The sequence below is a fragment of the Elephantulus edwardii genome, unplaced genomic scaffold, assembly GCF_000299155.1.
Source record: "Elephantulus edwardii isolate Elephantulus edwardi_28Jun2011 unplaced genomic scaffold, EleEdw1.0 scaffold00009, whole genome shotgun sequence".
Lineage (NCBI taxonomy): Eukaryota > Metazoa > Chordata > Mammalia > Macroscelidea > Macroscelididae > Elephantulus > Elephantulus edwardii.
In genome coordinates this window covers 357,633-374,283 of record NW_006399759.1, presented here as the reverse complement: position 1 = coordinate 374,283, position 16,651 = coordinate 357,633, and the positions used below count along the sequence as shown (strand labels likewise).

The window sequence follows — 16,651 nt, the reverse complement described above, 5'->3', positions numbered from 1 at the left end:
CAATCTCCTGTACCAGTCAGATCTGTCAGATCTGATTTAATGGTACACTCATATAAAAATAATAATTTTTTTTAAAAAAATAATAAAAAAAAGAAAGGGGTTCTTGGTCTTTTAAGGTCCCATATCTAGCTTTGCTTCCTTAGTCATCTGGTCCTTGAGAACTGCTGTTCCAAAAGCCAGCACTGCCCTCCCTGTCTCTCCTCCGCTCTGCCCATTAGTACTGCTCTCTGACAGCAGTGCTGTTGGCCAAAGGTAAGGGGGAGTCGGGATTAGAAGCTGAGGCTCGCAGGCCAAGTCATGCTAAGGTTCTAAACCGCTCTTGGCCTGGTTTGAGCACCAACAGCACCACAGCAGGAGAAAAGGGGTTAGCAGTCAATGAACCCATTGGCAGGCCACATGAACTAATGATAGGATGATAATCTATAACACTGGTGAAATACTGTGGTCCTTTGCAGAAGTGAGCCCCCTCCCCCTGGGGAGAAGTCAGAGTAAAAATGAGAGTGTTGGGTAAGGAAGGTGGCAATTAATGGTTTCAGAATAATATCTGTATTGATGGGAATGCAACTCTGAGGAAGAAATAAAATTCAAGCTGGTGGGAATCCCATGTGTTTTATGGGTAAAGTAAAAATGTAGCACAATAGAGAATTATAGGCTTTGCTGTGGGGAAGTTGGGTTCTATTTAAAGACGTATTCTTGAGAATTGATCAGGAAACAAATGTTTCTATTATAATACCTCAATTAATTCAAAGGCTGCATTCCAGCTCATTTAATGAAGTTTCCTTTGTTCTCAGAGAGCTGCTAGAGAAAGCACAGGGGATTGCAAATTTAAGGAATGAAGCCTTGCAATGTAAAAATAGCATTCTATACATAATATTCCTTGAACTTGGAAATATTCATCAGCCGGCTTAAAGATAGAAAAGAGGGAGGAAAGATAGCATTGGAAACGCACTTAGCACTTTACCCTATAATGGACACCTATCCACTTTGGCAGATTCCCTGGCTTCCCACTGTTAAGCTCTCTCTAGAGAGCCTGGGATTTGGTAATTAGCTCCCTTGACCTACTACTGTTGCCACCACACGCATGTGACCTTGACTTCCTTGCATGTGATTTGAGACTACTTACTGTCTCAAATTGCCAGCTAACACAAGAACACCACCACTGATTTAGCTGTAATATAGCAGAGATTGCATAAAGAGAGACAGAATGATAGGACTACAGAGTACCTGAGGTTTAACAAAGCATGTCTGAGGCTCACTGAAGGGCAGAAGTATGAATCCCTGGGCTCTTCTCTTTATGGGCTGGAGGATCATAAATCAAAATTATTCTCCAGTGACAGGCTCCCAGAGTGCCCCTTTCTACTGCAGGCTCTTCGAGAAGGCCCTGCCTCAGGTTCTCATCCAAGCAGAAATTATCCCAGCGAAGGAAGCTCGGCTCAGTTTCTCCTTCCTGCTTATTCAGTTTATGCATTTGGCAGATATTTATAGAGTATTTTGAGGAAGCAATGGAAAAATACCAGTAACCAAAATGGAAAGATGTCCTTATCCCTGTAATTAAATTTTTTCACAAGCCAATGTTGTTGTTGTTGTTGTTGTTATGTGCCTGTGACTCATAGCAACCATGTGCACGATAGTTCTGAAATCTGTCCTACGCTGAGCCAGTCTCACTGTCGCAAACACACCTGCCCCTGTTACCCCAGTCACTGTGTTAGTCCGTCTCGTCCAAAGTCTTCCTCCCCTGGTTACAGTAAGACAGAGAAGCGAGGAGGCTGTCATCATACATAGGGTAGTTAGAAGTCCTCCTTGCAAAGGAAATCTCTCAGTCAGAAGGTCCTGAGATGGTAGGGTGCAGCTGCTGCGTAAGCCAGGTGAATGGTAGTTGAAGATGAAGAAAGGTAATACATTTGCCAGATCATGTTGGCCTTTGTTGATTGGCTTCTCTCCAAGTGAGATGGCAGTCACAGGGTTGGGGATTATGAGCTAGTGACTGACGTTATTAAAGGATTATTCTCCTTGTCATACTGAGAAAAATATGTAAGTGAAAGAAGGGTAAGAAGTAAAAAAGACCAGTTAGGTAGGTGGTTGCAATAGACTGTTGTTATGTGCCATCGAGTCACCTGTGACTCATAGTGCCACTTGTACAACAGCTCTCAACCCTGCTCTGTCCTGTGCCAATCTGTCTCTGACACACCTACCCCCGTTACCCCAGTCACTGAATCAATCCATTTCATCAAGAGTCTTCCTCTCTTGTGCTGTCCCTCCACCCTCTCAAGCATGACATCTCTCTCCAAGGACTGTTCCCTCCTTGCAACATGTCCAAAGTCTGTCAGATGAAGCGTCAGAATCCTTTCTTCCAAGGAGTAGCCTGGCTTCATCCTCTCCAGGACAAACCTGTTTGTTCTCTTAGCAGCCCATGGTGTATTCAGTAGCCTAGGTGAGATTATTGTAGTAGACTGAGATAGAATTGGTGAGTAGTAAGAAATATTGTGTTTCATATATTAATTTGAAGATAGAAATAATAATAGCCTTTTGTGATGGATTAGATATAAAATATAAAAGAAGGACAAGAATTAAGGATGACTGAGATTTTTGGCCTGAACTAGAGGAAAGACCTTTAACTAAGACAGACCAAGAAGCACAGATTTTGGGGGAAAGGTCAGAGAGAAGGCTAGCTTAGGCCATGTTAAGTTTAAGATACTATTAGACGTACAAAAGTAAATGTCAAATTAGTAGTCAAATATGAATCTGGAAGAGGGAGAGGCAGTCTAGAGATAAAATGTTGGGAGGCACCAGGACATGTTTGGCATTTAAATCTGGAAGATATGTAGGGCATGAGTGTAGATAATGAAGAGCGGAATCCAATGCCTGGGACTCCTGTGTGCAGAAATCAGAGAGCTGAGGAGTGGCCCACAAAGGAGAATTGGGAGTGACCAGTGAGACTGGAGAAAAGCTGGGAGAGTTGTGTGGCCAGGAAGCAAGGTCAAAGAAGTGTTTCAAGGAGAGAAAATCTTTAGATATGGTTACATGAAAGTTATCATGTTTCATTATGATGAAATGGTGAGGGGGGGTAGGGAGATTAATTGGCATGGATACAAGATAGAAATGGAAGGATTGAAGAGAGAAGCAGAAAAAAACACTCTATAAGTGAGCAGAGAAATAAGTGGTGGCTGAAAGATGAGGTAGGGTCAAGAGGGAATGACTGGACAAGTTACAGCATGTTTGGTAAACAAGACAGAAGAAAATGGATCCTGCAGAGGATAGGGCACCAGCACCTTGTTCTCCACTCCCAGCTAACAAAATAAAATGTTCCCACCAAAACATGTATCTGTTCATCCAGCTCAATGAACTTCTGAGGGCAGAAGATTTGGCAAGCTGAAATGCCTTCAGGCGCTCTGCGGAGCAGTAGTAAAAAGGTATAAAATCTTGGAAACGGATAATTCAAATTTTGTTTCGTTTATGTGTCTGTAGTACGCTTCTGAATAAGGCAACTTCTAAAGGGATCAATGTAGGATTCTTAGTGACTGTAGCATTTTGAGGTCATGCATCCATTTCTGTAAATACTCCTACTAATTAGTTTTCTCTTTTCTTCCCCTGAGTTCAAGTTTGGTGTTTTTAGAAAGTACTCTGCCTGTTGAATCTATGTGACTCCCAACTTAATGATGGCTTTCATTCAACAACTTTCTTAGTAGGCATATTGTACATTTTAATAGTTTTTATATAATGGTTGTGTAAAACAAGTTTTTAAAATATCTGTGCTGTACATGTATTTTGTTTACGGGTCGCATCTTAGACTCTTCTACTTTTCCAGGAGTATCTCTTTCCAAAGATGGGTCCTTCCTAATAATATGTGAGAAATAGGACATTTGTTGTTGTTGTAAAGTGTCAACTCTGACTCATAGTGACCCTATGTACAACTGCACTACTATATCCTGAGCCAATTACATTGTCCTAACACATCAACCTCAATACCCCAGTCACAAAAGGACAAATATTGTATGAATCCATCATTATAAAAGCTAAATAAAGGTCTATATTGAAGAGGAAACATTCTTTAATGGTTACTAGGGATAAGAGGAGAGTAATATCAGTAAGTGGACAATAGGCACATTAAGATGGGTGAGGGAAAAAGCAGTATACAATGACAGGATAATCAGTCAGCACAGTATCATTAAATAAAGGAAAATACGGACAGGTGCGCAAGAAATAAATTAACACTCTTGGCACCAGCAGTCAGGAAATCAAAAAGCGTATCGCGATGGGAAAGTCTGCTGTTAGGGACCTCTCTAAAGTACTCAGGAGCAACAATGTCTCTCTTGAGACTAAGGTGCGCCTGATACAGGCCATGGTCTTTGCAATCGCTTGTTATGCATCAGAGAGTTGGACAATGACTAGGGAGGACAGAAGGAGAGTGGATGCTTTTGAGCTGTGGTGCTGGAGAAGAGTACTGAATGTACCATGGACTGCCAGGAAAACAAACAGATTCATCTTGGAGAGGATTAAACCAAGCCACTCCTTGGAGGCAAGGATTCTGGGGCTTCGTCTGACATACTTTGGACATGTTGCCAGGAGGGACGGGTCATTGGAGAGGGACATCATGCTTGGGAGGGTGGAGGGACGGCGCAGGAGGGGAAGACCCTCTATGAGATGGATTGACTCGGTGACTGGGGTAATCGGGATGGGTGTGTCAGAGGCGGTGCCGTTGGCACAGGATAGAGCAGGGTTTAGGGCTGTTGTGCATAGGGTCGCTATGAGTCGCAAACGACTCGACGGCACATAACAACAAGAACAAACATTATTATATACTCAATCTTATGTTATCAGCAATTTAAAAAATTTTAAAGACAAACAAAATACTGTCAAATTGATTCACCTCCTAGTGACCCTCCATGAGGTTTTCTAGGCTATGTCTTTATGGGAGGAGAATTCCCGTCCTTTCTCCGGCAAGCTGGTAGATTAAAACCCCTGACCTTTTAGTTAGCAGTGCAACATAATACAAACGACACCAGCAGAGTATCATATGATCAGCAATAAGAGACTAATCTACACGTGTATATATAGGACAATAAAGAGAATGAACTGATATGGGTAAATGAAATTAACTACACCTGCCAGCATACCTAAGTTTTGTAGAATATCATTTCTACATTCATATTACCATGCCCCCGCCATACCCACTTCTGCCAAGCCATCCCAACTCTTGCCTCTCTATTGGAATTCCTAGACTGTATATATTACAACTTGGGTGTGACATTCACCAAGCATCAGATTCACAGGGACTTCCTATTAGGGAAAGTTTGTCCCAATCTGGGAAGTGAACAGGAACCCCATTAGAGGATAATGTTCCTGTCAATCTGAGGTATGGCTGCAGGCCAGGCACCCACCTAGGAATAGCACGCTCTGATGACCCCAGGAGGTAGAGAGCACACGACTCCAGATGTGGGGCTGGGACTTGCACAATCCACAGAAATGGCACAGCATGTGTGGGCAAAGGGACAATTGTTCCCCTGGTCACTAGGAGGCTGTAAGGTACAAAGGAAGATAGTCACTCCTCTGATTACCAGGAGGGTGTGGGGTACAAGGGGGGACAGTTACTCTCCTGATTACTGGGAGGGTGTGGGTACAAGAAAAAAAAAATCTTCCCTTTCTTGTCATCAGCCAGACACTGGTTTGGGCACAGCTGTTGGCCTGGTTTTGTATTCTGATCATAAACCTGCTTGCAAAAGTTCTAAATGACTCTGTTGTCAGAGCCGTGCAGAATTCACTGCTCTGTCTCCTTATTCAATGTTTCCATCCTATTTCTTCTTTCAGTCAGTATTTGACCACATTTTTATTCTTTCTTTTGAAACTTAGGGTTCTAGGAATGTCATTCACTTCTGTTATCTAACGTCTTTGTTGTAAAGGATCCGAGCTGCCATTTGCCTAGATTGCCATCTTGCTGGAAATCCTGGAATTCTGACTTTTGAAGAGTTGAAAATAATGCAACTGAATTTGGGCAGAAAGTGAGGACTCCTCCTAATGCCATTTAACAGACATTTTTGTGACCCTTGTGGTCCATAAAGCTGAGCCAGGCCCAAGAAGCTCCAGTGCTTCTGCCATTAAGGATATTTACCTTGTATTCCTGAAAGAAAAAGAGAGCCTGGCCCTCCTTCACTAATAATGTACATCTTCAACCAAATTTCTCACAAAAGAAAAAAAAATGGCAGAGAATTCTTTGCTTTGGGCCTGTTTTTACATACAGTTTTAAGCCATGTTGTTTTTGTAAACTTTTTTAGGGTTACATGATTAGAATTTAGATAATGCTAAAGAGTCGTAAGCGACTCAATGGCACATAACAACAACAACAGCAGCAGCAAAGTTTAGATCTCTGTCACAAAGTAGATAGTAGGGCCTGGCTTGTTGAATCAATTAAGCTTTACTTGGGAGTGTTTAACAGAAAAATTTACCTATGATCCAATCATTTTTAGCTTCTCTACACCTTGGTGTCATAGTGGGTAAAGAATTCAGTTGTTAACTGAAAGATCAGTAGTTTGACCCTACCACCTAGCTTTTCCTTGAAAGAGACATGAGACACTCTGCTTCTGTGAAAATTACAAACCTGTGAGTAATTTTCCTCTATCTTATATATAGGGTCCGTAGGGAGCTCTGATGATCTGGTGGTAAGGAGTTGCGCTGCCAGCACAAAGGTACACAGTTCAAATCCACCAGCTGTTCTGAGAGAGAAAGGTGGACAGTCTCCTCCCATGAGTTTTATGGTCCCTGGAAACCCCTGGGAGGGTCAACTATGAGTTAGTTCTGACTTGATAGCACACAGTAACAACAGAGGGTCTATATCAGGTGGTACTGATTTGATAGTAGTGGATATGATTTATAAAACTATGTTGTTTTTTTTGGGGGGGGGGGTTTTGGCCAGTACATTGTTTTATGGAATTCTACACAGCACTAAAGAACTATAAGTTATTTTTAAAGTATTATTTTTAAACACAACATAAACAAGTCTAGAAGGCATTACAATCAATGAAATAATTCAATCACAAAAGGATAAAACGTCATAAAATTGATACTGTGATACTCAGGGGTCAAGGTTAAAAATTCAAAGGTAATGGGTAGCAATAATTTTTCTTTTTAGTTTTAAGAGACCCTCATAATAACACAGATATTGTTCAATAATTTCCACTATCTGTTGGATCACCTTTTTTTGAAATGGGAATAAATATGGATTTTAATTGGCAAGGAAGTTGTCCTCCAAGTTTCTTGGCACAGCCTGGTGAGCACTTCCATTGATGTATCTGTTTGTTGAAATATGTCAGTTGGTATTCTATCAATTCCTGTGCCCTTAATTTTTGCCAATGCCTTCACAACATCTTGAACTTCCTGCTTCATCAATTCCTTCATTGCATCTTGTCATATGTTGTTTCATGAAATTCTCCTCTGTCAGTCAATTCTTTTTTGCTACAGTTACTCTGTGAACTCTTTCTATCATCTATTGATGCTTTCTGGATCATTCAATATTCTACCCATAACATCTTTTTTTTGTTTTATTTAAATTTATTATTAATTTCACTAAAAATTTACAGAGACTTTTGATTTCCATTCATTGTTGCACTTTTCTCCCCTCTCATCCCTCCCCCCTAGTACACTACCCTCTTGGAAAAGTAAAAGAACAATTATTTCATTGTTTTACAAACCCTCCCCCAGGTCCACTCCACCATGTAACCTTCGCTCTAGACTCCTGTCATGATAAAAATACCTAATCACATATCCCTTTTAAACAGTTTTCTCCCTCATCTGTTTCAATGCAGTATACATTATTGAACCCATCTTACTCAGTCTCTCCCCAACCCCAAGGTCAGTCCTCTTTTACAACAGTGGCACCATGCAATATTTGTCCTTTTGTGACTGGGATATTTCACTCGGCATAATGTTCTCCAGAGTCAACCATTTTCAATAATATTGCATGAGTTCCTTGTTTTTTCAATGCAGCATAGTATTCCATTGTCTGAATATACCACAGCTTCTCTATCCATTCGTTTGTTGATGGGCACTTAGGTTGTTTCCAACTCCTTGCTATTGTGAACAAAGCTGCAATAAACATGCATGTGCATATATCTGCTTGGATGTCAGTTATGGTCTCTTTGGGGTATATTCCCAGTAGTGGAATTTCTGGGTCAAACGGAAAGCGCCATACCACCTTCCACAGTGGTTGCACTATTTTACACTCCCACCAACAGTGGATAAGGGTTCCAGTTTCTCCACAACCTCGCCAGTATTTGTTGCTTGCTGTTCTGTTAAATTTTGCTATTCTGACTGGGGTGAGATGATATCTCATAGTTGTCTTGATTTGCATCTCTCTTAGGGCTAGGGATTTTGAACATTTTTTTCATGTGCTTGTTAGCCATCTGAGTCATCTGAATGTCTTCTTCAGTGAAATGTCTGTTCATATCCTGTGCCCATTTTTTTATTGGATTATTTACCTTTATCTTGTTGTGGTGCTCAAGTGTTTTATAAATTCTGGATATAAGTCCCTTATCTGTTATGTCATTATCAAATACTTTTTCCCAGTTGGTGGCTTCCCTTTTTACCCTGTTGGAGAAGGTTTTGGATGTGCATAGGGATTTGATTCTTAGAAGATCCCATTCATCTATTTTATCTTCTCCTGGTTTATGTTGTTGTTTTGTGCAGTGAAGTTAGAACTGACTCATAGCTGACTCTCCAGTGGGTTTTCAGAGGCCTTAAATCACTTGGAAGGAGATTGCTTGTCTTTCTACCTCAAAGAAGCTGGTGGATTCACCTGGCTGCCTTTGGGCTGACAGCACCACTCCTGGACAGTATGATGTGTTAAAGGTTGAAAAATACACAGTATAAAATGAAAAGAAGCTTGAAATGAAAACATCAAGGTCTTCCATCTGCATAAAATTGCCTTTACAGAGTTACTATAGACTTCTTTTACAAATTGGCTGGCTTTTCCCTTTTCTTTTTTCCTCTTTAAATGAACCTTTTCCTTTTTTTTCTTTCTTTCTTTTTTTTTTTTACCTTATACCCAGTGATCTTTAGTAAATACCTGGAATTTGTTAAGCAATTGATGTATATTTTCTGTAGCCTTCCAAGAGAGGCATTATTCCCATGTGGCAGATAAAGAATCTCAAATTTACATAATGAGCAAGTCATTTATGCCTGGATACTCATGGTTTAAAACCAGAGAAGTTTTATATCAGGGTTTTTTCCTTTCATCATGCCTATTTACTTTGTATGCTAACTAAATAAGCCAAGAAGCTGGCTATATGAAGAAAAACATGGCATTAAGATTAAGATTAGAGAAGATTCTTAACAACCTGCATTATACAGATGACCAGACACAGTCTTTATTAGAAAGGGAAGAAGACTTGAATCACTAAGGAAGGAGTTCAAAAACTACAGCCTTCATTATGGATTACACCTCCACAACAAAATAAAAATCTTCACAACTAGACCAATAAACCACATCATAATAAATGGAGAAAAGATCGAAGCTGTCAAGGATTTCATTTTACTTAGATCCACATTCAACACTCATGGAGGCAGCAGCCATAAAGCCAAAGAACATATTACAGTGGGCAGATCTGACTTCCTGCAAGTGCCAAAGACCAGTATACCCAATTAAAGACTAAGGCACTCTTGGCCCAAGCCATGGCATTTTAAGATGCTTTATATGCCTGCGAAGAGGTACAGTGAATAAAAAAGACTGAAGAAGAACTGATATCTTTGAATCTTCCATGATAAATAAATCTGGCTTGAAAGAAACTCAGAGTGCTCCTTAGCAACAAAGGTTATGAGACATCATCCCACATGCTTTGGGCATGTTGTTAGAAGATGCCAGTCCTTGGATAGGGGAACATCATGCTTGCAAAGGTGGAAGTCAGTGAAAAGTGGAAGACTGTCATTGAGATGCATTGACCTAGTAACTGCAGCAGTGGGAGATGTTGAGAGTGATGCAGGATTGGGCAAGGCCACTATGAATGAGAGCCCTACCAACAACAACCTGATTTTTAACACTCTGTACTGCAGTGAACCCGGACTTTTTTTTTTTACTTTGGAAAATACCTGTCATTGAGTGTCAATGAGCACTATCATTGTCTCATAACTTGCTATTTATATGCCAAATGTTATAATCCCACAGTCTTGCAGACATGCAAGCATATATACATGTTGTATGTATGCACACTTGAGCATGTGTTTGCACATACACACACACACACACACACACCATAATCTAAAGGCTGTAAGGAAGAAGAAAGGAGAAAACAAGGGAACAATTTTGCTTCTTTCTTAAACTAGTAAGAAACTTTTTTCTCTGACGTGAAACCACTTTGCGGTATACATGTTGGCACAAACAATTAAGTATTTGGCTGCTAATTTAAAAAGTTGATGATACAGGCCTGCATCTCAGAAAACATGGCAACCTAATTCTGGAAATCAGCCATTAAAAACGCTCTGAAGCACATTTCGACTATTGATACACAGGAAGTTGCCATGAGTGGAACTCAACTCAGTGACAACTAATTTGTTTGGTTTGATTTGGCTGATTAATTGTTAAGCACTGAGAACCACTTATAAGAAAACATCTGGTACATAAGAGCAGCATTTCCTATTAAATGTGAAAAGTTGAATAGCATGATGAAGTAGAAAGATGGCAGGAGATGATACAGGGGGAAACACGAGCAGTCCAGAATGTGACAAAAAGTGACATCGATCAACACCATAACTTTGAAGAGAAAAATGTGAACAAAGGAAAAAGCAGGAATACTGAGTGAGGTTTTGAAGGTAAATGAAGTGGGACTCAGCTTTGAATCACAGAAGATAGTTGCCATGACATAGGACCACAAGTCCCGTTTCTCCATGGTGAAAGGAAATGGGGAAAGGGTAGATGAAGTTGTTAAAAGGCAAGAGAACAAGGATTCAGTTGGGGTAGATGGGTATAAATAAGAGGGTTCTGTGGTCTGGGGAATAACAGTGCAATAAAATATTAAACTAGGTTGTAGAGTCAAGGAAACGTTTTCTCTATTATGGAGCAAGATAGTAATGACTGTTGATAATAGACAAAAGATCCCTTGATTTTTAATGTGGATGAGTTAACAGGTAACTAGCTCAGTTTAAGAGGTGAATGATGCTCTGTATATCAGTGAAAGGACAGGTCTCCTTTTTCACATACTTTTTGTCAGCCCACCTTTCCATGTACACATTCCAGTTAAAGCACAACAAGCAAGTGGCCACCAAAAGTTTCACATTGAAGATACCATGTAAAAGAACAACTATGTAAAAGAGCAACATTCAGAGACTGTGAGCCAACCTCTGGGCACAATACTTCTCTGAGCCTTCATCCAGGGGGTTTGCATAAATGATCCCCATGATCCCTTCTAGATCTAACAGTATTTATACAAGGTGAATCTAGGTCCACAATCAGAGATTGTGAGGATAGCACAGGCTAGGACAGGGCTCAGGTCTATTGTTTCATAGAGTCGATATGGGCTGTACTTGACTCAACAGCACCTAACAACAACAGTCCACGTCTAATTCTTGCCAGAGACTCCTGGGCTTACTCCTTTCTGTCTCACAGCCAGATCCAGTTGACTTCTATCTCATGTCATGTCACTTCGTCCTTGAGATTTTTTCTGGACATGTCTCTTCTTTTGACTCTCACCTCCTTCCCTGCAATATTGCAATAGTCATCTAATTACTCTCCTCATCTCTGTCTTGTGGACAGTCATCATAGTGGGAGCCTTCTCACCATTCATGTAGGAGAGCCAGCTTTGATTCCTGGCCACCACGCCTAAATACAGCTACAGCTCCATTTGGTGCACGCCTTTTAGGGGAGACTGGCATAGTGCCATAATGCTGAACGGGTTTCAGTGGACTTTTCAGTCTAACACAAAAGGCCTCATGTTCTGCTTCCCAAAACGAGCCAATGAAATCCACTGGATCACAGCAGTCTTATTGCACAGGAGGTTACCATGAGTCAAGGGCACACTCTGTAACAGCCAGTGGCAATACTTTGCCTTATTTCAGGTCCCTTCCTTTTTTAAAAAATTGTGATTTTAATGAAAGTTTACAGAAAGGATAGGTTTTCATTCATTCAGTGATACACATTTCCCTCCCTCCTCCCGTTCACTTTGTAATGTACGTCTTGTTCCAGAATGTGAATTATCATACATGTAATGTCTTGTTATCCATTCCTTTTATAGTCCTATGCCAATATAGTGTTCACTTTGCATCCACTCTTTTCCTGCTTTCCTTCCACCCTATGTTCATCCTGTTTTTATAGCACTGTCCTAATGCAGTATTTGTCCTTTAGTGAAAGAGAGATTTCACTCAGCATCATGTCTTCTAGACTCAAGTTTATTGGTGCAGCATAACATTCCATTGTGTGAATGTACTATACAGTTTTTCTATCCATTTGTTTGCTGATGGGCGCTTGAGCTTTTTCCATCTCTCCTGTCAGGTCTTCTATCTATTCCTTTCTATTTTCCAGGGTTAGTGTTGTTATTTCATGTCAAAACAGTTCCCTCTCATGGAGACTTTGTGTGCGGATCAAACTGCATCACTGTTCAAAGCTGTGACTTTTGGAAGCTGATTTTCATCCCTGGTTTCTCTGGCTCCTCTGGTTGATTCCACACCACAAACCTTTCAGCTAATAGTTAAAGACTTACCCATTTGCTCTATCCAGAAAGCTCATAAGGGTAATCCTTGCTAAAAGGATATATTCTGGTTCTTTCTCTGTTTAAATTCTTACATAATTAATGATTCTCTACCAAAAAGGTGATTCACCATCTACAGAACAGAGTTCGTATTCTGAAATCGAGCTCCACCATCCTCCTAATGACTTGTTCCCTCTGTGCTCTGCCTGCATGTTTGGCCGCAGCTTGCCACACTCCTGCTTCTCTCCTTGAACTCTAATAATCCCTTCTGTATCTCCATGTGATGCAATTTAGGACATTATACATGCATATCTCCCTAATTATACTGTGTAACATCTTAAAGTTAAGGACCATGTTTTACTTTTTATCCCCAGCATCTGGCATATGCTTGGCTGAAAACACACAAAACCCAAAGTTATTGATGAAATTGGTAAAGGTGATTATATACTAAGTCAGAATTTTATTCAAACTTCAAGTTTACACACCTGAAAAAGAGGGAGGTTTTCATTTGTTTCTAACCACTTTCCCAAGGTCTGATTCTGCGGGGGAGGAGGGGTGTTCTTTCCACTTATTGTGATAATAATGGGTTAAAGGTGAGGTTTGTCTTTTTCCTTTGGAAAGGAGGGACTATTAATAGGAGGTATGAAAATAGTGAATCCTGTTGGTGGTGGTTTTTAATTGCTACTCAGATCTGACAGAATGTACTTAGGTAGCTTTAGGCTGGCAGGTCTGCTATTGCTAGTGAAGAGGATTTTTTTTTCACCCCTGAAGGATTTTGTGATAACCAGCAAGTAGAAAAAAGAAAGAAAGGGGGGTGGGGGATCTCATTGAAAATGATTGGTAAATACTGACCTAAATGCTGAGGAACACCAGTATTTATAGCCCTTGTTTGTTCATCGTGGTTCACTCTGTCCTGATTTTCAGTGTTTTGACTTTGTCTTGCCATGTGAATCAGCGTTATCACCTCAAATGATCCTTGCTCCATCTGTATTTTTGTCTCTGAAATGTAGGTAAGAACCTTGATGCTGTCCATGACATCACTGTGGCGTATCCTCACAACATTCCTCAGACAGAGAAGCACCTCCTCAATGGAAACTTTCCCAAGGAAATCCATTTTCACGTCCACCGATACCCGATCGACACCCTTCCCACCTCCAAGGAGGACCTTCAGCTCTGGTGCCACAAACGGTGGGAAGAGAAAGAAGAGCGACTCCGCTCTTTCTACCAAAAGGAGAAGAATTTTTCCTTCACTGGGCAGACTGTAATTCCCCCTTGCAAGTCTGAGCTCAGGGTCCTTGTAGTGAAATTGCTGTCCATACTATACTGGACCCTGTTCAGTCCTGCAATGTGCCTGCTCATCTATCTGTACAGTCTTGTTCGGTGGTATTTTATAATCACCATTATCTTTTTCGTGCTGCAAGAGAGGATATTTGGTGGACTCGAGATCATTGAACTTGCATGTTATCGGTTTTTACGCAAGCAACCACATTTAAATGCAAAGAAAAACATGTGAGATTGTAAGATTCACAATGTTGGGGGGGAACACCTAGGGGACATTTTGGAAAAGTTTTATGCCTTTGTAAACGGGGAAGCATTTTTGCATGATGATGTCAAATATATCTTATTACCATTGTGGAGGAGCAATTTGTTGCTGCACACACAACCTTTTTTTTTTAAATCTCTGAATGTAATTTCAATACTGCTTAACAGGGAGCTCTTTCTGTGAAGTAACTTAGGCCAGAATATTAAACAATCATCAAGCTTATAACTGAGAGGATACACAAAGGTTTTTTGCAAGGCTCAATTTGATTACCTAATAAACTCCATGGGCGGATCAGGACCTCTTGAGGATGGGCCCAGGTCCAGTGCTGGTATGTCACTGCCCCCGGTAACCTCACAAGGTGAATACCCTTCTTCTAGACCCAGGCATATGGTGACCAGGACTCCCTCTCTCTGACTGCCCTCACTCCTTTCTTTGCCAATTCCACCCATTCCATCCTTCCTGAAGACAGGATAACTGAAATCACCACCCTTAGGCTGATCAAACATTTTGATTGGAAGCCCTTCATCATTCATGACCTCTTGGCATTTGGTCTTGTGCTGACGTTAGTGTAGGAAGACCACCTGTGCCCAGACCACCTGTGCCCTTTTTTTTCACATGAACAAGAAAACCTGTATGTGTCTCAGGAGCACACAGCACTCCACTTGAAGACCTTAGCTTGAACTTTAAAGGACAGGGATGACTAGGGGTTAGTCCTTCACTTGTACTTGCTCTTGCATGCGTAGTACTGTTTTCCTTACAACTTGTTGGTAGATATAGGGTTTTTTTCTGCATTAAAAATTATGTCCATGAAGTCAAATAGGTTTTTAAAGGAAAGTTTATGAAGAATAGTTATTGTTATTGCAGTCAGAAACTGTGTCTTTGAAAGTTATCTGTCTTTTGGAATATGTCTTTTTAAAACCTACCCAAAAAAGGTTAGTAATGTCTTCTCCATGTGCATAGATACTTATCTTTAAAACAACAGCATGTGCATAGATTCTACCATTAAAACAACAGCAACAAAATTGTTAACAGAGCAGTAATGGTTCAGCTTCAATAGCCCTGACAAATTTTACCAGACTGATAGGAGAGAAAGGAATCTTTTTTAATAGTAGCAAGAGGTCTACCTAGCTACCTGTTTTATCTACCCAACTCAGGCATCTCTTTCAATATTAAAATTTAAACCTATTTTCAGTCAGTTGTTCACCTAAGCACTGTCATTTCAAGACAGTGGAAAATCAAGTGAACCAAGAGCACCAATCTACTTCTGAGGCAAAAGAAATGTATCCTGTTGTTTCCACTCTTTTGGAACCAAGCACTGCATTTCCCTTCATGTCACAGGGATGCTGGGCAAAGCAGCAGAAAATATAAGGCAATTAAAAGTCGTTAGCTGTTAGCAAACCTGTCAGGTTTATTTCTGCATCGAGCCAGCCTCGAAAACTACTTAATGCTTTGTGCAATCTTTTAGCATGAATGCCTTCTCTTTAATTACACCTCATTTTTGCTTGATGGTGACTTTTACCTAACAATTGAGTTGGGCATTGCCATGAAAGGTAAACACATCATGAGCTGAACTTAGAGAACAAATTCTTTCAGAAAAGTACTGGTTGAGACAGAACACTGTTGACCCATCATTTTTATTGGCAAGAGTTTTAAGTAGCGCCCCTCCCAGAACTCACCAACCTATATTTAACTGCCCCTCACAAGCTGTTTTCAATCTTGCAGTAGTCACTAATTAGTTATTCTACACATCTGCACCAAACCCAACTGTTTAACCTCATGATTTTTAACTTTAGTGTTGAATTTTATTTTTTTTTTCCACACTAACCATTTCTTCCCTCCCTTAATAAAAAAGAGAGTTTCTAATTTAGGTTTTTCTTTAGGTTATATTTGGAAACACTGAAATAGTTTAACAATTATGATTGCATTTGTGCTGGTTAGAAGAGATGCATTGAGCCCTCATTCCTAAAGGTGTTTCTGATGCAGGCAAGCCAAGACTGTGCTGTGTTGATTCCCTCCCTCCAAACTTACCTGGCAACTGGTCCAAGATGCAAACTTGAAAGGGATATTTTGTCTCTGTAGGTTTTTTCTTTTTTTGTTTGGAATGTTTTAAATTTTACTTTCTTTCTGTTGATTCTTGGAGTTTTTAGTGGGTTGGGTTTTTTTGGGTTTTTTGCTGTTGTTGATGTTTTGGCTTTTTGTTTGGTTTTGGGTTTGGGGGAGTTGCTAATTCAAATGCAAACCTTATTTGTCTTAGCTGGAATTCATAATTAGAAAGCACTAAAATATGGTACTTGCTTTTAGAATTAGAAATAATAATGTAAAAAAGAAGTCCTGTTTAGGGGTTTGGTTTGGTATTGGCTTTTTGCAATCAGGTTTTTTAAAAAATCAAAGTTGTTTACATTTCTCCACACATGTCTGTGTCAAAGCCCTTCTTCCCCCCCCC

General features: G+C 40.3%; 1 protein-coding gene across 1 annotated transcript in view; it reads left to right on the top strand.

Moving 5' to 3' along the window:
- Nucleotides 1–14,296, top strand: part of LCLAT1 (lysocardiolipin acyltransferase 1) — a 139,122-nt gene extending 124,826 nt beyond the window's left edge. Inside the window, exon 5 of the mRNA XM_006880562.1 lies at nt 13,676–14,296. Within this exon, the coding sequence (XP_006880624.1) occupies nt 13,676–14,178 (503 nt within the window). The 3' untranslated portion in view covers nt 14,179–14,296. The remainder of the gene's footprint in view (nt 1–13,675) is intronic.
- The last annotated feature ends 2,355 nt before the right edge of the window (nt 14,297–16,651 follow it).